Source organism: Physcomitrium patens, chromosome 10, assembly GCF_059467195.1.
Source record: "Physcomitrium patens ecotype Gransden chromosome 10, ASM5946719v1, whole genome shotgun sequence".
In the NCBI taxonomy this organism is placed as follows: Eukaryota; Viridiplantae; Streptophyta; class Bryopsida; order Funariales; family Funariaceae; genus Physcomitrium; species Physcomitrium patens.
In genome coordinates, this window is record NC_143419.1 from 13486608 (window position 1) to 13509292 (window position 22685).

Sequence of the window (22685 nt, forward strand, 5' to 3'; positions counted from 1 at the left end):
TCACTTGGTACTACCTGCAGAAGAACTACACTGCTCTCATACTTTCTCTATTGGGACCTAATATATTCTGTACATAACAGCTTAGATTGTGTCTGCTGGAGACAAGATCTTATTCATAAACTCTGCCACTCCTGTTCCCATGGATCAATCAATTGCTGTTGCTGTTGCCAAGACTGGTCTACCAATTCCCATATGGGTACTACAAAACTTAATGCATTTGCAGCTGTAAACCTTACAGAATTTTGGGACACAATCACACTGGTAGCTACTGTTTGGGAAAATGGGCCATCCACCCAGATGAGCTGGAAAAACACACAGAGGCAATGCCTTACTGATAAGTGTATTGGCTTCTTTTTTTCAAACAAGTAACTTTTAACTTATGTATTTGCATTGATGTTTCTATTCAAATCAACATTTGGGAAAACAAATCATGAGCACAAAGCAAACTAGTATTGCAGCTGTGCCATGTTTGTGATTCAGGACTCAATCTCTAACAAAAGGAGAAGAAGAAGAAGCAGAAGAGGGGGTAACTGTAATCGTTTTCATTTCATTTTCTTTCACATTCTTTCAAGGTAAAATTTGATTTTTTGACAAATTCATTCTAGAAAGAAAAAACACTCATCTGGAATGGTCAACTTCAAGCCTGGGTTGGAGATCATCAAGGCTGGCGGGACGGCGTTCTGCGTCTGCGGCTGCGGCAGGGTCTGCGGGCCGGCATAAATGCGTAACTAACTCAGCATGTGAGGGTCTTATCATTTATGACCCACTCTGCTTTGGCATTTTCCTCAATTTAGCAAACGCTTCTCCCATCCAACTTGGAACATTCTGCCCTACTCCATCGCCATCCAGCGCGTGATCCCCTTCCAGTAGCCCGATATCTGTCGTAGCCCTCCACGCGTGGCACGGAAAATGAACCACTGATCCACATCCCCGCTCTCTCTCTGTCCCACTGAGGAGGGTGTCGCTGCATATACCAGGCTCTGTATGCAATGTATAACCCAGAGTGATTGGGAAGAAACGAGATCTGAATGGGGGAGTAGTGGCAGGGTTTCCAGGGCAGGGCAGGGGAGTTTGAAGGACAAGGCCATCAAAAAATGGTCAACATGAAGGGGGTTTGAGTTGATGGGTGTTGAAGGGGCACCAGCAGCGGTGTCAGCAGATGGATTAGCATACAAAATAAACCACACTGGGCTCACAGGCTCACAGACAGGGGCAGGGATCCCCCAGTCTGTTCTGTTCTGTACTGCCATCAACCCTGATACTATGTTGTCAGCTCTTCTCCTAATAAGCAGCCCTTCAATCAACCGCTGGTTTATATATATATTTATGTATAGAGAGAGAGAGAGAAATGAAAAGAGAGATTGTGAAAGAAAGCAGAAGAAGAAAGCAGCAGTTTCAGTTATAATACAATATAGTTTATATGCATTCAAGTGATTGTTTATATATATATATATATATATATAGGTATATAAAACTGGGCATTAGTGTAGAGAGTACTAAGGCGGCTTTCTATGGTTTTTGGCAGTTGCTGCCTTGGGACCACGATCATGGCTCTGACACTGAGAAGCAAAAAATTGGAGGAGGAGGGTGGTGGTGGTGATAGTAGTGGCCTATTGCAGCCCAGTTCCTAAGTGGATCATCTATCTGCATGCCTGCCAGGCTCTATGTTCTCCCCCTTCCCCTTGCTTGCTTCCCTCCTTTATTTACTTTAATACCACACCCAGATGCACTTCCCTTGTTAGCTTCCATTGCCATACCATTTTTTTTTCTTTTTTAAAAATTATTATTATTATTATTATTATTACTACTACTATTGACACAAGCATAACCATTGCCACGCCTTGGTCTGTTCCACCACTGAACTTGCCTCCATTTGTCTTTGCAGGTATAACTTAGCTACACAGCATAGATGGATGAAATTGTTTATGTTTTTCATATTTTTTTAATATAGAAAAACTAAATTTATTTAATATTAATTTATAAAATAAAGGTGGTCTAAGTAGAAAATAAGTGGTGGAATGCATTTTTTTTCTATATAAAACATGTAGTGTAGTCCTTCAAAACTTGTATAGGACTCATTTCAAGAGGTGATTTTAAAAACAAAATAAAGAAGCCATATTAGAAATTATTTAAAATAACCATTAAAAAGTGATTTTTATATTTAAAATAAAGGCACTATATTTGTAATAAAAAATGGTTTGATAAATTTTATTATCACTTTTTATTTTATACTATATTGAAAGACCAAGTATTTTTAAAGAGGGCTTTACTTTACCAAGCAAGAAAATGATATGGCTTTTGAACCATGGCCTTTGCCAAGGACATAAATCACAACAAATAAAACTTCAATACTTTCTAATATCACTTAGAATGAATATATATTTACTCAAAATTAGTATAATATTGAAATTGGAATGACTATTGCCAAAGACAAGAAGATTAGAGACTCTTGAAACAAGACTAAGGACTAGAAATGCATTGACAAGAGTGAAGAAGGCTTTACTCTTGCCTCTATATATACTATCTAACTAGGAGCTATATAGCAACGTTCTATAAGACCTCCAACATGTGTCCAACTTGTGAGGCATGTGTCTAACTTGCAAGTCAAGTTTACTTCATGTGCACCACATGATTAGCTTGTATCATAGGCTATCAACATGTGTGACACGTGGCTAACTTATTGGCCAAGTTTCTAACCTACTAATCAATTACAAACACATCTAAAGTCAAATTTTCATCTATAAAGCTTTGCCACAATATATTATCAAATCTACCTACATTTATCTTCTATTTAATATTTCTTATCTACGAATATATATATATATATATATATAAGCTAATCTTTCAAAATAAGCTTCTAGATAAGAAAATCCTTTAAACATCAAGCATTAAAAAAATTATTTATCATATGTAGATTAAATCTACAAGCTTTAAAGGAAGAAAAAAAAATCTCATATAATACTAATTTAAAAAATCATACTAATTTATAATAATAATAATAATAGCTGATATGCATATAAATTAGTGTAAAGATTTAAAATGAGTATCTATCAATTTAGCACAAGTATCTATCAATTAACTAATAAATTTTAATTTGGTTTTTTTTGGAATTTCACAATAATAATAAGTCCTTTAATAAGATCAATTTTATTTTTATTAGAATTTTAAAAATTATAATAAAAATTAGATTTTATTAATTATTTGATAAGTAAATAATTTTTTTTCTATATTTTGATATTTTTTATATAAGATAATCTAATTCAATTCTTATCCATTAGAATATGTATGTTTTTTTTTATCAATATAAATAATCAATTTAAAATTAGATTTTGATCTAAGTAAGATAGTTGTAATTTACCATGATTGATCAAATGTATTCAAATAGTTATAAGCTATGCCAAAATGTACATGTATAAAAATTTTAACCGTTTTTGCAACTTAATTGTCCAAAAATAGGTTCTTTCAGGAAATATTTTAGAGTGAAGTTTTAAAAAATTTATTTAAAATATGCCAAAATAAACTAAATTAATTTAAATATAAAAAATCCATGTTTTGAAGAACTCCTAAGAGGAGTTGAATTGTTTACAAAAGAAGTTACTTATTTGTATACCCTTCACGTTTAGAGATACAGTTTAAATCTGTGTAACTATTTCTGTTATGTTTTTTGGGTGAGAATCACGGTACAAAACCATTTCCTGACTTCCTTCTATTGGAATTTATGATTAGCAAAAAATAATCCAAACCATCTTCTTTTTGCTAAATAATACAACAAAGGATGCTTGCATAAAAGTCATGTCATGTTCTGGTCCAATGTATGTGAAAATTATTATTTTTCAATGTTATTATCATTATTATTATTTTTTGATTGAGTATTATTTCTTGACGTATCTAGCTTAATACTATAGGTTTTTCAATAATTGAGATAGATAGAAAAGAGAAAAGAAGTTGGAAGGAATTTTTTTTTAATATTAGATTATTTATACTTAAAAAAAAAAAAAAAAAAAAAAAAACACTCTTGTAAACAATTATTCTTAATGTAAGAACAATTCTTTTTTAAAAATAATAAAATTGGTTTCAATTTATCATTTCTTTGCAATTTAAATCTGAGCATATCTAACCAAATTTTGAAATTTTATTTGGAATTAAATTCTTTAAAATCTTAGTAAATCTTCACATTCTTAATTTTGATTAATCAAAATTTTGTAGCACTTATGTAAACTTTGGAGCTAGGTTGTCTTTTTTGGTTTTTAATAGAGATTCATATGAGATCCACCAACCGATTGTTGCATGAGGTGCACTGCATCGATGTAAGGGGTAACAAAATTATAGTTTAATATTTTTATCAATTGGTTGATACTCTTGTAGCAATGCTTAGTTTCAGGGTCCAAAATAATCAATCTGACTTGAGCATGTTTGTGATGATAGACAGGCTTTTTTTTAGAATAACCTTCTTCTTTTACTTTAAACTTTTTCTTTGTTTAAAAGACAAAAAACTTGTGATGGTTCTTATTTTTCTTCCAATACTTTCAATAAATTGGCCAATAAGAAATAGATGGTGAAGATTGATATGGTGGACAATAAGATTTTATTTAGTAAAGTAAGGCACAAGGAGTTCTATTATTTTAATCTCATTGTAATGCAAGAAAAACATCAATTTTTAAAATTTCATCTCACTTGTAGATAGAGGTGGTATCGAAAGGTTTTGTATAGTTTGTTTGGCTGGCCTTGATTTGCCTACATCCAGTGAAAGTAATTAATCTACACTATTTTATTTTATCTTTTTAATATTAATTGCCAATAGATGATGAAGATTCGTCTAATTTAAGAGTAGACTTGACATCATACAAAATTTACATAAAGTTGCAATTGAAGGTGAAAGTAATATTAACTTTAAATTGTCTAATAATGTTATGGATATTGACTATTGGAAGTTTAGTTCCTCTCATTAGGGGGTTCAAACATGGCCTTTTTGGGTGATATTTCACCTGTGATGAGATCTCAAAGTATCCCATGATAATTCAAAATATCACTTGATACTTCACCAAATCATCCACCTTGCAAGGTGCGTGATTTTGAAATTGAAATATCAAAAGAGGGCCGCGTTGCTCACTCGAGCTCCATACCACACTGCCTAACACTATGCCTCAGCTTTAAAAAAAAAAAAAAAAGTTTGAATGTTGATATTTTGGATTTGATATTCCAAGTGATCATATTAAATACCAGGTGTTGAATCCCAGTTATTTGGTTTTGCAAAACTGCCATGTTTGAACCCCTATAGTTATGGTTGCAATTTTTGTTTGTAATATGATGTTTGGGAACTTACTCATTTATATATGTGTAGAAAGATAAAAAAGAAAAATCAGAAGTACAACTTCATCAGAAATGAACAAAAGAAGAAACTGCAACCAATCAGTGACTCTAGTACAGACTGCCACTGGCTTGTGAGTTGCACAAAGCAATGAAGCAAATGGTGGTTCAGGGAGGCCTGACGCACAGGCAGAGTCTAGGATGCTGCCATCCAACATACAAAAATGAAACCAAGAATAGTATAATAATATAACAATAATAGAGAAAATGGTTAGAATATGGTCACAGAATCAGGATTTTATTCTCTGCAGTTCAAGGGCCCTTGGCAAGGTCATGCTGAGGTAGGATACCAAGGCAGGCTCCTAGTAAGTCATAGTAGTAGAAGTACCACCACCAGGCACCACCACCATGACTAAGTTATGCCCATTTAGAGTTGGCAGCAAGATACTTCTGGAAGTGGTAAGCCCTTTCTCTATATCATTGGCAACGCAAGTTGATTATGAAGTGGCTGGACTTTGAAAGCCTGGTGGCTGCAGCATCAGCAGCGGCTCCCAGGCATGTCTGCTGTGGCCACAGGTCTCTTGCTTGCTCTCTCTCTCTCTCTCTGTGTGTGTGTGTGTGTGTGCAGTCTGCCAGCCTCTCTGTGTGTCTGTCTGTCTGTTGCTCTGCACAGTGCTCTGACCCTGGCTATGGAAAACGGTACAATGACAAGGGGCTGCTGTTGTTGGTTTGGAGGGGTGTTTCTTGGGGGAGGGTGATGATGCTCCCCTATGGATGTATGCATGTGTTGCTGTGTGTGTGTGAGAGAGAGAGAGAGAGAGAGAGAGAGAGTGAGTGAGTTGTGTGTGTGTGTGTGTGTGTGTATGTGTGTGGGTTGGTCTGCTGTGGGTCTTCGTGTTGAACTTGGCTCTGCTCTGAAGGTGTACTGGAGCAGAGGCAGGGGAGGCTGTGCATGTGCAATGAATGTTGTGAATGTGTGTGTGTATGTGTGAAGGAAAGTGCATTTGTGTGTTCATGGTGCCTTGGTGTATGGACAGGCTCTGATCCAGATGCAATAGTTGCTTTTTGGGAGTTTGCTCAAACATGAGTGCATATTTGACCCATTTGCACTGGAAAGTAAAAGTTATGTGTCCACAGAGGGTATTGCACACTGAGACCCCATTAACTACTTTGACAAAAAGAAGAAGGAGAAAATGAAGGGAAAAAGAGAGTCCATCTCAAATGCTCCCTCCTAGTGTCGTAAAAATGGTGTTGCTTTACACTGAGAGGTCTTGAACAAGGCATTGCAACCAAGTCTAGTTTTTCACAAGACAGTCCAACCATATCTAAGTTTTGCTAAGAGAATCTAACCAAATCTGTGCAAAAAATAACCAACACATCTTTGCAGTCACTCAACCCCAAAGAGTCCTTGAGGTCTTTGACACACATGGATGGTTGGGTGGTCAGAGAAAGCCACAAGGTTCTCCCTTCAATAACACTCAAGAACAACAACAATATTCATCTGCAATATAATATAAATAGGATTTGGGGGGGGGGGGGTGGGGGAAAGGGGACAAGATTGTAGTACACTCTGGAACTGCTGCCTGGTGGCACTGAAATTGGCTTGCAATGAGCCCCACTTTGTAACAGTATTCTTTTGCCCTTTTGTTTTGGGAACAATGGGTTACCCCTTTCAGACCCTGTTTCTCAACCCAAACTACAAAGCAAGAGTGTAGAGAGTGAGAAATCCACCTGATGTTCACAAACCCTAAAAAGAAGTGGAGGAGATGATGCATAGTGGTGTTGAGATTGTGAGACAAGGCAAATGCACAAGGCTCTCAGGGGGAATCAGCAGCCCAGGGCCATCAGGCCTCTACTACTACCACAAACTACTGCTTATCCATGGCACCAAAATCTAAAGAGATTGAACCATGTTTATTGAAGGGAGCCTCAATTTGTCCATTCTTCCATTTTTGGGTTGATTCTTAGGAAACAATGAGGAACGTGAGCCACTTCCAAGACAAATGGCTTTGCAGATCCCCTTACATTTGGAAAGCCCATTTCAAATCATGAGCAATCATTCGTTTGGTTAAGAAATTTTTAGGGTTTTGTGGCAAAGATTCTGCTCCCAGCAGTAGCATCAGCAGCTCCATCTTGTGGTATTATAATAATGGTAACAATCACAATAATTCTGTGCTGTCTAGAGATATGCAAACACCCACAATTCCTGTATTGAAGACTAAGTGTGTATACATACATGCATACATACATACATACTTACACACACTAAGTGTGGGATAATATTGAAAAAAAATAAAAATGATAATATTAATAATCATTTAGCCATGCAATTGCCACAATAGAAAACCACATAGTTTTCCTATACAAATTACAATTTTCTGAGAGAGGGTATGTAGGAGAGCAAGAAAAAGCAAACAAATATAAGATTAACAATAACCAAGAGAATTGAAGAAAAGGAAAGATAGAAGGAAAGATAGAAGGAAAGAAAAACTACCAATGGAAAAAGGGTACAATTTATTTTTTTATTTTTGGATACATGAGCCAATGAAGCTTAATATTATAAAACATCTGAATGAATGTATTAACTATTAAAACTTTTTAAAAATAAACATGGTCTTATAGATAATTAAACATTATCACCAACTTCATCCTTTTTGTTATGAGGTTGGTACAAGAGTTCACTTGATTAGTTATCATAGTAACAGAAATAAAGAAAGAAACAAACTAAAAAAGAAGAAAACTAAAAATAAAACCTTATATACGAAAATATATAAAACACAACTATAAATGAATGCTAAATAAATGATAGCATTGTGCAAGGGAGTGACCAAAAACAAAATTTTATTTTTAAAATAACGTTTATTAATAAAATATTTTATCAAAGAATCATTGTGAGTGTGACAGTAACTAGTCTGGCTCATAAATCTGCTTTCTTTAATGCAATTTGTGATGAAAACAAATTGGAACACCTTCAATAAATGTCATTTCTTTCTTTTTCTTTTCTTTTTATATTTTAATATTTCATTTATTCTTTTAAATTCTTATTTATGTTGGAAAAAGCTATTCTGTTCACCCCACAACTAGCCAGCACACAGCACATTGGACTCTGGTGGGTCTGCACAACCATGGTGGGCATGAAAGTGGGGAGGGCACAAGAAACTAGAAATCTTGTCTTTGGTTTCAATAGCTTGTTGCATGATCACAACAGCATACAATAATTCTCCTTTGAAGAAGCAGCACTCACCAGCATGGGATTCCCCTTATTACTCAATCAATCCTTCACTGTCCATCCACTGTCAAGTATTGACAAGATTGCCATGTAGGCTGTAAAAGCATCCCCAACCCCCCATGCCAAGAACATTACATATGTTCATTTACACACATGTGTACACACTCACATTCCCAAACATGAATGAGGAGATGAGTGCAGTGGCAGCTGATAAATTTCTGATTACTACTGGTACAAGGTTTTTATGTGGGTCATGATCAAGCCCTGAGCAGATAGGGAGAAACCAAAGGAGTAGACAAATTTGATGCTGTCAGAGGGCTGCCTTGATAGGACCTTGAGGGGGGGGGGGGTATCATTTACAATGATCATGTTACCTTATTCCATTGCCATTGCTGCTTTGTAAGTAAGTCTTTGTTGTTTGAAGAGCAGTGCCCAACTAGATTTCAGTAGCTCAGGTTGCCTTGACTCCCTTGACCTGTGGCAGGAGGGGAGGGGAGGGGAGAGGTCATTATGAGGAGCAAAAAAGGCTGCAGGTCAGTTCTAGAAGCATGAAGTTTTTAAGGCAAGGAGGATGATATTCCCTTCTTCAAGGTCAGCACAGCTTGCACATTACACCTTGACCAGTACTACCTGCAATGGGGCCAATTGGGTAGATGAGGCTGCAAAATCGTACATGTAGAAATTAATTTTGACATGGAATAAGTAGGTGCATACCGATTAAAGTCTGGAGTAGAGAGCGAGAGGGAGGAGAAATTCTAGGTTGAAATATCCGACTTACTGTCGTCAGTATTCTCCTCAATTCAATGTTGCAGAAGATGACGACACCTAGTATTTGTACGTTAGCAATTGGATTGCTCCAAGTCTACCAAGCTGTGTTGGAACCCCCAGGGCTGCCTGTTAGGTACAAGGCAGCTTGGGACTCTGGAAGATTGGGTTAATGCACAATACATTGACTTTCTGAAGCAGTAGCCTGCAGGGGCAGAGCGAAATATATATATATATATATATATATATATTTATATAGATCGAGAGAAAGAGCGTGCAGCATATGCCACTAATCAATCTGTACCTTACACTTCGGAAACTGTTGCAATTTCTTGCGTAACTTATCCAATAGATGTTTCAGAACTTGCAGAACGATTGATTCAATGTAAGCGAGCTAGAGCTTCGTCAGTCACAGAAAAATTCAGAACAGAAAGCACGTTCCCGGGATCAGATCCTTGCATTGCTGATAAGGAGGATATATACAACAATGCTTCTTTGCCAGTTGGAATATCCAAGTATTTCTCTGGCAGTTAGCGCGCCTCGGACAAATCGGTCTTTCGTGCACGTAAGACATCACATACTCAACCAGAATTGTACTGCAGATTCCGTATGACTGACATGTGATTAAGTCGTAGAACACGACCGTAATGATGTTAGATAACAGAAAAGGATACATGCCTAAGAGAAAATTCTCACTCAGTAAAATCTGCATTGCTCAAGGTGAAGGCTTCACTGGCTCAGGCACCCCTTAGTAGGAATCCTATCAGAATCTTTGTTCTCGTTGTGCCAAGGCTCTTCCCGGCTCGAGGATGCACCTTTGGAATCCTCTTCCTCCAGAAAATCTTTGACTATGCGTGATGGCATACGACGACGCTGAAAAGTTCTCCGACATGCTTCTCTTGCAGCCCGAAAATGTAAAACTCATACTTCGTTATCCAAATCAATGCGGATACTCGTCTCTGCACACTCCTGTACAGTTTTACGCAGATATCTTAGGTCATGAACTTCAACGCAATTCACCTTGTTCACCTGTGAGAGCAATGAAGCGATATCACAGTCAGCGTAAACTTTTTCTGACCTGAACAATTGCCATGAACGCACATCGATAACAAGAACACATAAAGCGGCACCATTTCATGCAAACTTCTCCGACATGCAATGTAAAATTGTCCCGTGGTAGTTGCAATGAAAGCACATGTTAAGAAAGCAACCGGCTTTGACATTTGAGCTTAATATTAAACAAACATTACCAAGTCCAACAATCGCAAAGAAACAAAGTTACCTGAAATTCATGAAACCTTTCGTAACTAGCATTAATTTTGTCTATGAGACTCAGCAGGTCAAATCCTCCAACATTCGTAAATATGAGATGGAATGCGGCTTACATGTCTGTAACAGAGGAGAACTGAGGCTATTCACAAATCAGTTTTTGTCCCAGAAATTCCCCGTGCCAGCCTTCAATCTCCATCTGTGCGAAGATGAAAAATTGTTGGCTGGTCTTGGTTGGAAAATCAGACGGGAGACGCTTACTAAGACGCCGTGGAGATGTATTATAGAAATCCTTTACATATTCTTGCAAATAAGGCTCAGTCAAGGGTATGAAGGCAAGGTCAGCAAGAATGTAATGCCTTAGCAACATGCCAAACTGATGTATAGGCACCAAATGTTGCAACTGCACAAAATCATTGCTCGTGGGAGTCAAATGGTATCTTATGGTCACAGGTTCACTTCGAACTCCTTGTGAACGGACAAATCCTGGAGTTACCAAACAATATATCCAACAAATCTTAATTTTATTGAAATTTATTGACCTGGAAACCTTGGCAGAGATTTCAAACTTAGTTCTCATACTCTACCCTGCAGCAAATAGCACTCCATTCAGACAGTGAGGATGTGGATATGAAGTATACATAATTGTGAAATTGAGTTGACCAAGTATCAGGTAAATACCGTGAACGTTGTAATCGAACATGTGGATAACCATTGCCTCTTCCGTCATAAGCAATGGGTACATCGTCCATAAACAGAATTACATCATCCCTATCATGGCATCCACTGGTATCAGTGCAAGGATACATACTCAACCAACAGGCCAGTTAGGCCGGGTTGCAATCCTGTAACACGAAGTTCGATGATGAATAAGTAATCGAGACAGATCGAATTATATGAACACTAAACAGACAACTAATACACGCTGTCGTCAAGAAAAGTATTTTTTGAAACCACACAGATCGACAAACCAACCATGTTGAGAGTGTAAGTCCAACTAAAGCTCTATTAAACAATATCAAACTCAACCTCCAAATGTATATATATCATGTCCAAGATTCACTCTACTGAGGAAGGTTCAGAACCTTTCATCTGAGATGCTCACCTAGTGGCACGATCTCAGTTGACTTGGCCGTGACACCCAAGAACCAAAAGCTAACGTAGCCCCCAGTTTCCTTCAGGTCCACCAGGAAGCGCTTGATGACCGGAACAGGTATGACATACCCGTGAAAATAACGACCATCTTGAACCAATCTCGATTAAACCACACACAAGTGCAAATCAAGGGCTACAGATTGCAAAGTCCTTACGAGAATCTGAACACCAGAAAAGAAAAACTTGAATGATTTCAACGACTACCACTAAGAAGTTATGCAGAGATCCGCGGAGAGGGTCAAATCCACTAAGATTGACAGAACTTACCTTCTGTTTTCTGCCTTTGGAAGTGTTTTTACGGACTACTCCAACCACCTTGTTCTCCTTGAGAGCAGAACCTCCACTGTTTCCTAAATAGACAGCAGATTCTATCTGAATAGCGATGAGATGAGCAGCCCCATGCACATATCAACTTGGCTAAACCCCAGATGTAACGCCTTCAGTAAATGAAATGTTACCGCATCCTACACAATTTAGAGAAAATTGTTCAGAAAACATAACCTCGATTTTTTCCAAAAAGATCAAACTTGTCAAAAACTTTTTAAAAGCACACATTGTCTAGATCTTAATAGGGCCATAACAATGAAAACTAAAAACTTTTTTGATTATTCGACTAGTCCCATCGTCGTAAGCATACCTAGAGGGTATCCAACGACAGCAACAAATTCTTGAAACGGGTACACCACTAGTTCCGCCTCAAGAATTCTTCACCAAAAATCATAAACATAAACTCGTGAAAGCGCCAAGTAGCGATCGTGATATCCCTGCGGTTACCCTAAGGAATTAACTTGATGCTGCACTCTCGTCTTCAAAAATTGAAGAAAAATTCTTTGCAGATACCAGAGCCAATTGTCCTGTGACTCGATTGGTTCTTCCAAGGCAGGAAGACTTTTGAGCTTCTGGAGACTGCAAAGATCTTCACATGTGCGCTCAATGCTATATCTGCGGCTAGGTGCGGATCTTGTGCTCGCCCTCGTTCAACTGTTAGATATCCTATATTCGTAAAAATCTGCAAGCACTCGATAAATTCATCGATTTAAATTTACATGGTTAATGCTTTATTACAATCATTCCCACCCCTGACCTTTCTCACGATGACTTGTTTATCACAAGCATAGATGAGGGGCATTGTAACTCAGGCTAGGTCAACCTCAATGTAATCCTTTCTTGCATAATTCATGCACTCAACATGCTCACATCTCGGTGTTGACTTATCATAATCCCACGTTTTCCTCAAAATTCACTCCCACATCTTATCCCTAAACTCCATCCCCGAAAAAATCCATCCCAACAACGACGGTTAACCAACTCCTCACTCACAACATTGACAACCAGAAAACAACGTAATGAATAAACTCGAAGCACTCACTTCAAACTACATTCTAGCTACTACCAAACAAGCGACGATCTTCACTTCCAGCCAATAATCCCACAAAGGTTTACAAAAACATAGAATGTGAAAAAATTGCAACATGGGTTGAATATTGGTCATTGAGGCAGAAGAAGAACGATGTCATGCATTCAACATACAGCGATTCCCTTCAGCGATTCCGAGCGCCATGCAAAGATTCAAGGCCTAGCCCTAATTTCTTGACCTCTGTTGATTTGGATGTAGGTCTTGGCAAAGTTGACATCACCCCTTCATCCAGGTTCTCATTGATCCGCTGTATGTCAAACCGTGTGGCCAAAGGCTTCAGTGTATTAACATTCTATACGAGGGCAATGTCAGCTGGTGAAACAACGAATCATGCGGCTACTTATACATTCTTTTACAATGTAAGGTGAAGTCATCAATTTTTTAGAGAAGTTTCGACCAAATGTCATAAATTTTCTACAAAATGACAAAGCATTGCAACAATATTACACTAATATCTCTTGATATAAATAAAATATGTGCATAAAATTGAGATCATGCTTTGTAATACACATGTATCTAAATCATCTATTTTTATTAAAAAAACTGGATTAGTTATTGCTTGAGAGTAATCAGTGGTCTAAAATTAAAAAAATCTACATGGACTTTGAAATAACATTATAAATGGATAGTCAAGAATATTATCTTGATATAACTTGGCAATTTTGTAGAGTAAATTTTTGTGAATTAAAAAAGTGTATCCATCTATGTATGTTTATATATTAAAGGAAACCCCTGTCGTTGGGCACAAATAAAGTATCTTGGGTTTTGAACTTCAATGAATGAAAAGAATGTATATATATATATATATATATATATAAAAGATGATGATGATTAAAAGATATTGAAAGAAGAATTGTTGAGAACTGTTGAGAGTTTCTTTTCTCTTTCTATATTTACATATATAAATAATACATATAATGATATTCAAAAATATAGTTCAAAAACAATGTTTGAAACTGTATTATTGCCATCGGAAAGATACAGTGAACGCACTGAAAAGCTAAAAATAGCACACTAGTGCTTTGTGCTGAGACACTCACCTTGTTTCTTTGATGGATTCTTCAGCTCCCAATAACGCTTCCTGGTATAGCCATGAGTATCTATCTACTCAAGAAGACATCAGACTCTTTCATAAAGAAGCTCTTCCCATACTTGACTTGAGCCAAAGCAAACTTTGCAAATTCACTCAAAGTAAATTACAGAAGGGCAACGTATTTTTTTACATGCATGCAACACACAAATCTCTGTTATTTTGTAGTTTGCTTTTTCTTTTTGTGTTGGTTTCTCTCGCATAGCAGCTTCCTCCGTCGCCGGTGTTGTTGTAGTTACTTCACTTTCTTCTCGATGAAGCATCGTCCCATCTAGTTGCAACACTGCCTTATTGTGCTCACCTTCCTTCTCGCCGAATTAGATCATAGCCTTGTTAGAATATAGCTTGCCTAGGTTGTACCTAATAATCCGATGGATACATGTAAAGTTCATGAAGTCTGAGAAAGATCAAACGCATCCATACTCGGGTAAATTCCTGGGGACGGGGAAAGTGGTTGGGTCTCATCCAAGTGTGGATGGGTTTTCTATGCCAAACTCCTTTGAATTCTGCAAAACCATAGTTTCTCCAACAACGCAATCATGCCCATGCTCCTGGATAATTTTTCAACGGAGCTGACGAGGTTTGAGACATATACAACACGACTTGGTAAGAGGCTTATAACTTAAAAATTTGTCAGCGCTAAAGTCAAGGCGTCGCAGCAGGTACAGAACAGAGAATAAGTCAAGTGAGCAAAAAGCACGTGCATCACGAAATGCTCTCCTCCATAGAATGAAAACTACCGTTAATAATAACATATTTTCATGATACTGTTGTAAACATTCAACCTCAAGCTGTACAAATATTCTTCAGAAATCGCCGTGCGGAAAACGATTTATTAGGGGAAAACTAAATTTAGCAGATTGCAAATTTTTGACGTTTCAAAGAGTACCAAGAATCTCTCCGCATTTGCGGTCGGTTTCATCCGCGGCTCGGATGAGGGCCGGCCACCACCAGTTAGTGTAGATTCCATCCCTGGCGTGGCTGGATCTCGAGCAGCGACAGCCTCGGCTTGTCCAAGGGTTGTACCGCTCACCCTCATCAGAACTTGTAGACACCACTTTTGTGGGTTATTTGTTGTTGCTCGAGCAGTATCGTTTGTGGGTTATCGTCGCCTGTAAACGCTCGCAGTCTTGGCTTGGTTGAAACAATTAGTGGCTCTGTCGTTTCCTGCCGCTCTTGTCTTGAGGCGTGCTTGTGTTCTTGGATGTGAAGCAAGTGGTGGGGTTTTTGAGGCGATACGCTGGAAGTTGGAGCTCTTGTGGCGCACGAGGTTTCTTGAATGAGCGCTGGAAGTGTCAGTCGTTAAATTCTGCTCTTCATAGATCGACGACTGTGATGCTACCTGCGAGCCAACAACAGCGGTGGAGGTGGCGATAACATCATACGTTGTTTTGTTGTCGAAGCACGGGTAATACTACACCCTCATCGCCATGCAAGGTGAGTCTTTGAAGGTAGATCATTTCTTATCACTTCCTTCACATTTGTGGTTTTTTACATGATGGTGAGGAATTGCTTGACAAACTTTAAAATTCTGAGATTATACTGTACGCATCGATGTCCCTGAACAGAGTCTCGAGTAGGTTGTCAACCAGTTTGGTTCTAGGTAGGTGCATTGACATGGAGGATTTCAATTACGACTTCATACTACACCGAGTTCATATACAATACGAGACAGAATCTATATACAGTTTACCTTGTATGTCGTAGAACATTTAGCATATACCATATAAGTCGTAGAATATTTTCTCTATATTTGTTTTATATTTTTTTCTTCATTCACTGAAATCTGATGCAACTTTGCATTACAATGTTTTGATAACTACATGCACTATAAAAACAACTCTTTCAAGCTTATAAGTGATAATTGGAGGTTGGAGTGGTGATGGTTTGGATTGGGAGATTATGTTGTGAATTGATAGTGAATTAATTGTATTTTGCTATTAATATTTGGTATTGTAACTCAATCAATATATGTATTTTTGATTCTCAATTGATTGTATTAGTATTGAAGATGATGTTTGAAATAATTATAATTATTTTTTTAGATAATAAAATTCTTAATTAGTATGATAGTTTGTAATTTAAGTTATTCAGATTTTTATTAGCATGATGTTGCATCTTTCTATTTAATTGTATGTAAGTTATTAAATTTAATAATGTTATTTTGAAAAAAAAAAAAAAAAAAAAAAAACGTTTTTGTTAGAGTTATGTCTTATTATTATAACATTTTTGTTATAACATGTTTTGCATCTTTCTATTTAATTGTATGTAAGTTATTAAATTTAATAATGTTATATTGAAAAAAAAAAAAAAAAAAAAAAAAAACGTTTTTGTTAGAGTTATGTCTTATTATTATAACATTTTTGTTATAACATGTTTTGCATCTTTCTATTTAATTGTATGTAAGTTATTAAATTTAATAATGTTATATTGAAAAAAAAAAAAAAAAAAAAAAAACGTTTTTGTTAGAGTTATGTCTTATTATTATAACATTTTTGTTATAACATGTTTTAGAGTTAGATTTAAGTCTTATTATTGAATATTAATAATTATATTATTGATATTGAAGCTTTGATTTGTTCAAAATGGAGTGACAAATATGACATGAAGATGTTGGCATGGCATTAATGTCAAGCATGATTTTGAATTGAGATTCTTTTAGTTTTTAAAATTGGGAACTTTTGAAATATATTATATTTGGTTGTCAAAGTTATATTTATATAGTGTAATATGTTATTGGTTGAAGTATTTTGCCTAGTTATGTTTTCTTCTTTTTGTGTCTTTTCATTTAAATTATGTTTATGTTGACTATTATTTTTTGTTCTTTATGTAATTTTAATGCTTTTATTATTAAACAAAGCATTCTTATAGTACACATAATATCTTTATTGTTCAAATATTATATGGCATTTGATTGTTTGAATTGATATTTAAGATTTAATGGTAAATAAGCAAGTGCATGTGTGGAATGGAGAATTTGTGAAGTTGTGTGTTCAAGGTTATGGACTTTTGATTGTAGTATATTGATGTGCATTACATTTTTTCGACTAATGTGAATAAATTGGATTAGTATGTCTAAGAGTAATTATTCTAGGACCTATTTGATTTTTTGAGCTTTGTTGTATGTAAGTAGAACTACTAAGTTATAAAGGATTTGTGTAATATTTAAGTAAAAAATTATCTAATTTAATTGGAGGTTGCAAAAATAAGAAGGAATGATGGTAACAAAAGTCTATATTAAACCATCTTCATTATACTATAGGATCAAGTTTTTAGATCATTATATTGGTATAACATTATTTTTTATTTAGTTATATTTCAAAGACTTAAAGATATTATTTAAGACTACAATTTACTTTAGAATAAGAATATTTTAATATCTCTAAATATATATAGCAATTGAGCTTTTTATTTTAATAAATTGATGGTGGTTTAATCTTAATATCTAGGTATTCAATTTTGTGAATAATAGATGTCTACTTCTGCCAGGTTGAAGAATTCCAAATAATTCAAACGAATATATATTTTTTGAAAGTTCAAATTGTGTCTTTTTGGAGGCATTGGAATTGCTCATAGAATTCATATTGGAATAATTCTTCAAAGCTTTTGAGGTATTTTTTCTACTATATGCCTTATGATAAAATAATTGAACTTTGTTGTTATGAATAATTGGACACAATATGTTGTATTGTCTATTGAGAGTTTGTGAGCTTGTCATATTTATAAGTCACCTTAGCTTATTGGCTTGTATTGTATTATATTGTATTGTATTGATTTTCTCTTGAAGAAGGCATAGATTATTGGTGTGCCAAACTAATTTGTCATTAGGATGTAAGTATGTTAATAATATATTATAAATTCATATTTGATAGTTTTTGTCAAGATTTTTTTTAGAAATTAATATGGTACAAGATTAAAGTTAGTTGGTGTTTTAAACAAGTTTTGTGGTGTCATAGGAACTATTGTGCATTTCTACCAATTCCAATATTTACATTATTTTAATCCTTAATTGAAGTAATAAATGTTGTTACAATATAATAAAATATACTTTTTACAATTATCAATGGAGATTATAACAAAAGCTTCAACATTATTGAGAGAAGGGGTGTTGAATGAAAGGCAATGTAAGAATTTGTTGAATAACTTTTTAAGGGGTCTTGAAACAATTCAAACTATTATTGGTGGTTCTTGTTTAAATGTATTTGATGGAGCAAAAAAAGATTTGTTTAAGCTTGCATGCAAAGCAAGAGACTTGATTGAGGAGTGTTGCAAGGAGGATTGGTTAAAAAGTGCAACAATACAAATCAATAATAAAGAAGCTTTTAAAGAACTTCTCATGGACTTAGGTTATTGCTTTGACAACATATGTAGCATCTTTCATTATTATTATCTTAATCAAAGGAAAAAGACCATTGAGGTGAAAAGAAGCATCTCATTTTTTCGAACATATATTGATGAAATTGATTAAGATACAATAACATTGAATGAGAGGCTTGATGGTATCATACAACAACCATCACTTGTAATTTAAGATGGTAAACTTGCACATTATCTTATAGGTCAAATAAGTGGTATCTGAAAGGTTGAAGGAGGAGAATTAAACATAATTATTTTTCCTAATGAATATTCTTATCTTGAATATGAAAGACCAAATTTTCCATTGGGTGGAAGAGATCGTGTGTTGGTGTATCCAACAAAATGGTTGGACATAGAAAGTACAACAAAGGTTATTGCTATTTTTAATAATAAAGCTATCTTGAAAGAAGCTGGTATTTTGGGTGGATTAACTCATCTAAATATCATCAAGCTTTTCTATTTTGGTTTTTCTAAAGAAAGAAAAGGATTTAAATTTGTCATGGAATGAGGAAAGATGACTTTATTCAAAATATTGGAAGAAAGAGGCTCACTTTCAAAAGCAATTGCAATAGATATTATGCTACAAATTGTAAGTAGAATATGCTATATGCATGACATGAGGGTAGTACATTGTGATCTAAAGTCTGATAATATTATTATAAATCTAATGTACATTCCAAAGGCAAATGATATAGAATTTATATATGTGAAGTTACTTGATTTTTGTATTTCAAATATTGAAGTGATAAATCTACAAATACTTACATGAAAAATCACTATAAGAATCTTAGGATATATAGCACTTGAGGCCATAATGAATGAAGGAAAATCCTTGCAAGAAGTCGATGCTTTAAAAACTGATGTGTTTAATTTTGGCATGTTGTGTAGTGAGATTATTTTGGAGACAAAACCTTTATTGATATAATCAGTTATAAAGCTTATCAAGAAATTATTGAAAGAGATAAAAGATCCAATTTGCCAAAATCTTGTCTAAAAGAATTGAAATTATTGATAGAAAATTGTTCATTGTTGGATCCATTAAAAAGACGTACATTCCTTGAGATTTATACAAGATTGATAATATTAAAAAAAATATTGCTCCAAGATCCTTGGGAAAGTAGAGATCTTAAAGATAAAGAGTATACACCATGGACTAACATTGTTTTAGATTCAAAATATTGATAGATAAGTCTTAAAGATAATTTGTGCAATATTATACAACATATATAAGATTGATAATATTAAAAAAAAACATTGCTTTAAGATCCTTGGAGAAGTAGAGATCTTAAAGATAAAGTGTATACACCATGGATTAATATTTTTTTAGATTCAAAATATTGATAGATAAGTCTTAAAGATAATTTGTGCAATATTATACAACAACATCTCTTCTTACTTTGGCAATATTTTTCCATCTTTATTCAAAACTTTTGGTTTGTATTTCTAATTCAAAAAATTAATCCCACCACAAAATTGATAGTTGATCTAAAACAAATTGGTTCATCAAATCAAATTATTAGTAAGGTATGTATTTTATTATTATTATTATTATTATTATTATTATTTAGTTTTTTTAATAATTTAAATATAATTGTAATAGATGCCATAATATAGTATAATATGTGACTTAGATCTTAATTGATATAAAGACATTATTTGTCAAGGACATGAACTAAAAGATAATGCATAAACTAATGAAATCAATCTCAAAGAAGAAGTGACAAAATAAAAACAAGGAAGTACATATATTTAAAGAAATTGAAAAGGCTTATTGCCAAAAGACAAGAAAACTTGAGACGCTTGAAACTAGACTAGAAGCAAGAAAAGAATTGAGAAGAGTGAAGAGGGCTTCACTCTTGTTTCTATATATACTATCTAAGTAAGGACTACATGGCGATGTTCTATAAGACCTCTAATATGTGTTGACTTTGTAGAACATATACCTTGATTTACAAGGCAAGTTTATCTACGTGTGGTCCATATAGTTAGCTTGGTCTTCAAGCTAACAACATTTATGGCACATGGCCAACTTATTGACCACGTTTTTAACTCAAAAAGTCAATTAAAGACACCTATAAAGTTAAAGTAGCATCTATATAGCTTCTAAGAAGCTTCTATAGAAAATATTATAGAATTAACTTATTTTTACCTACTTTTACTTACTTCTATCTATTTATACATGTAATTATTAGTTTACATGCATATGTCCATGACATTATTATTCATATAAATTATTTTGGCACTCAAATTTAAAAGCTTGTAAATTATTGCAGGTCAATAAAGAAGCTACCAAAAATTTAAAATTAATTGATGTAGATAAGAAATTATCTAATTTGGAAAGCAAATTATAAAGAGTTGGTAGTTTGGAAATTATTGGGCTAGGTGGAATTGACAAGTCAACATTAGCTAAGGCTTTAAGTAGCCATATCTCCTTCAAGTTTGAAACAACATGTTTTATAGATGAATTGAATAATGGAAAATATAAGCTTAGATTAAGAAATAAGTTGGAAGTTTTGCACAAGCAACCTCAAGTATATTCTTTGCAAGTGAAATCCGTTTTGGAGTATTATCAAACACAAAGGTCTTAGTTAAATGTGTGTACTTCACCTTGATAATTGTAAATTTCTTGAATATTTTTCAAATGATTCATTCAAATCATTACCCTTGACAAATTTATAATTGAAAAATTATATGAGATTGAAAGAATTGACAATCAACTTACATAGTATAACATCCTTGATTGTCCTTCTCCTTGAAAATTATCCTACATTAGAAGTACTTCCTACAAGATGAACAAATATTAATATTTTAAAAGAATTAGTAATCGGCCATTATACTAGTTTGAGAAAAATATTAAATGGAATTCAAATCTTGACATGTTTAAAGATACTAAAGATGTGGAAATGTAAAGCTTTGAAAGAGTTTCTAAGTGGATTGCTAAATTTGATTGCATTAGAAAAATTAGACTTTTCAAAGTATAGAAAGTTAAAAAACTTGCCAGAAGGGGTTGGAAGCTTGACATGTTTGAAGAAACTATACATATAGTAATGTGGGGCTTTGGAAGAGTTTCCAAGTGGATTATCAAATTTAGTTGCATTAGAAGAATTAAGTTTTTCAAAATATAAAAAATTGAAGAAGTTGCCAAAAGGGTTTGGAAGCTTAATATGTTTGAAGAAACTATACATGTTGGAATGTGGAGCTTTGAAGAAGTTTCGACTTGGATTGCCAAATTAGATTGCATTGAAGGAATTGGATTTCTCAAAGTATAGAAAATTGAAGAAGTTGTCAAAAGGATTTAGAAGCATGATACATTTAAAGATATTAAAGATGTGGGAATATGATACTTTGGAAGAATTTCTAAGTGGATTGCCAAATTTTGTTGCATTAGAAGAATTGAATTTTTCAAAGTATAGAAAATTGAAAAAGTTGCCAGAAGGATTTGGAAGCTTGATATGTTTGAAGAAACTATTTATGTGAGACTTTGGAGGAGTTTTCAACTAGATTGCCAAATTTCGTTGCATTAGAAGAATTCAATTTCTTCAGATGTAAAAAATTAAAGAAGTTGTGATAAGGATTAAGAAGTTTGACACATTTAAAGATACTAAGGATGTGGGCATGTGAGGCTTTGGAGGAATTTCTAAGTAGATTGCCAAATTTGGTTGCATAAGAAGAATTAAATTTTTCAAGATCTAAAAAATTGAAGAATTTTTCAAAAGGATTTGAAAGCTTGACATGTTTAAAGAAACTATTTATGGAAGAATGTGAGGCTTTGGAGGAGTTTTCAAGTAGATTGTCAAATTTGATTGCATTGGAGGAATTGGATTTTTTAAAGTATAGAAAATTGAAGAAATTATTAGAAGGATTTGGAAGCTTGACATATTTGAAGATACTAAGGATGTGAAAATATGAGGCTTTGGAGGAGTTTCCAAGTAGATTGCCAAATTTGGTTGTATTAGAAGAATTGAATTTTTTAAAATATAGAAATTTGAAAAAGTTGTCCCAAGGATTTGGAAGCTTAAAATGTTTGAAGATACTACAAATGTGGGAATGTGAGGCTTTGGAGGAGTTTTTAAGTGGATTACCAAATTTAGTTACAT

The 22685-nt window shown here is 34.3% G+C and overlaps 1 protein-coding gene and 1 long non-coding RNA gene across 30 annotated transcripts; one reads left to right on the forward strand and one right to left on the reverse strand.

Moving 5' to 3' along the window:
* Positions 1 to 8131: 8131 nt before the first annotated feature.
* Positions 8132 to 13671, reverse strand: LOC112287469 (protease Do-like 10, mitochondrial). Of its 29 annotated transcripts, none has more exons than XR_012218298.2 (10): positions 13256 to 13668; positions 12363 to 12734; positions 11993 to 12189; positions 11676 to 11886; positions 11252 to 11415; positions 10687 to 11056; positions 9606 to 10330; positions 9315 to 9430; positions 8911 to 9166; positions 8132 to 8631 (listed from the first exon to the last, which is right to left on the reverse strand). XR_012218298.2 is itself a non-coding variant. In XM_090253797.1 (10 exons), the coding sequence occupies exons 5-6, from the start codon at positions 11313 to 11315 to the stop codon at positions 10713 to 10715; spliced, it is 408 nt and encodes a 135-aa protein (XP_090109923.1). In that variant the 5' UTR covers positions 11316 to 11415; positions 11676 to 11886; positions 11993 to 12189; positions 12363 to 12734; positions 13095 to 13249; the 3' UTR covers positions 8132 to 8631; positions 8911 to 9166; positions 9315 to 9430; positions 9606 to 10330; positions 10584 to 10712. The 29 variants fall into 29 exon arrangements, 11 of the variants coding, with proteins under 11 accessions (XP_090109923.1, XP_073392677.1, XP_073392676.1 ...); XR_012218314.2 differs by lacking the exon at positions 13256 to 13668 and having other exon boundaries at positions 9606 to 10270; positions 10687 to 10769; positions 10930 to 11056; positions 12363 to 13249; XR_012218311.2 differs by lacking the exon at positions 13256 to 13668 and having other exon boundaries at positions 10687 to 10769; positions 10930 to 11056; positions 12363 to 13249.
* Positions 13672 to 15040: 1369 nt separating this feature from the next.
* Positions 15041 to 20895, forward strand: LOC141045894 (uncharacterized). Its single transcript, XR_012218443.2, has 3 exons — positions 15041 to 15669; positions 17722 to 19177; positions 19477 to 20895. It is a non-coding gene; the product is annotated as an uncharacterized LOC141045894 (long non-coding RNA).
* The last annotated feature ends 1790 nt before the right edge of the window (positions 20896 to 22685 follow it).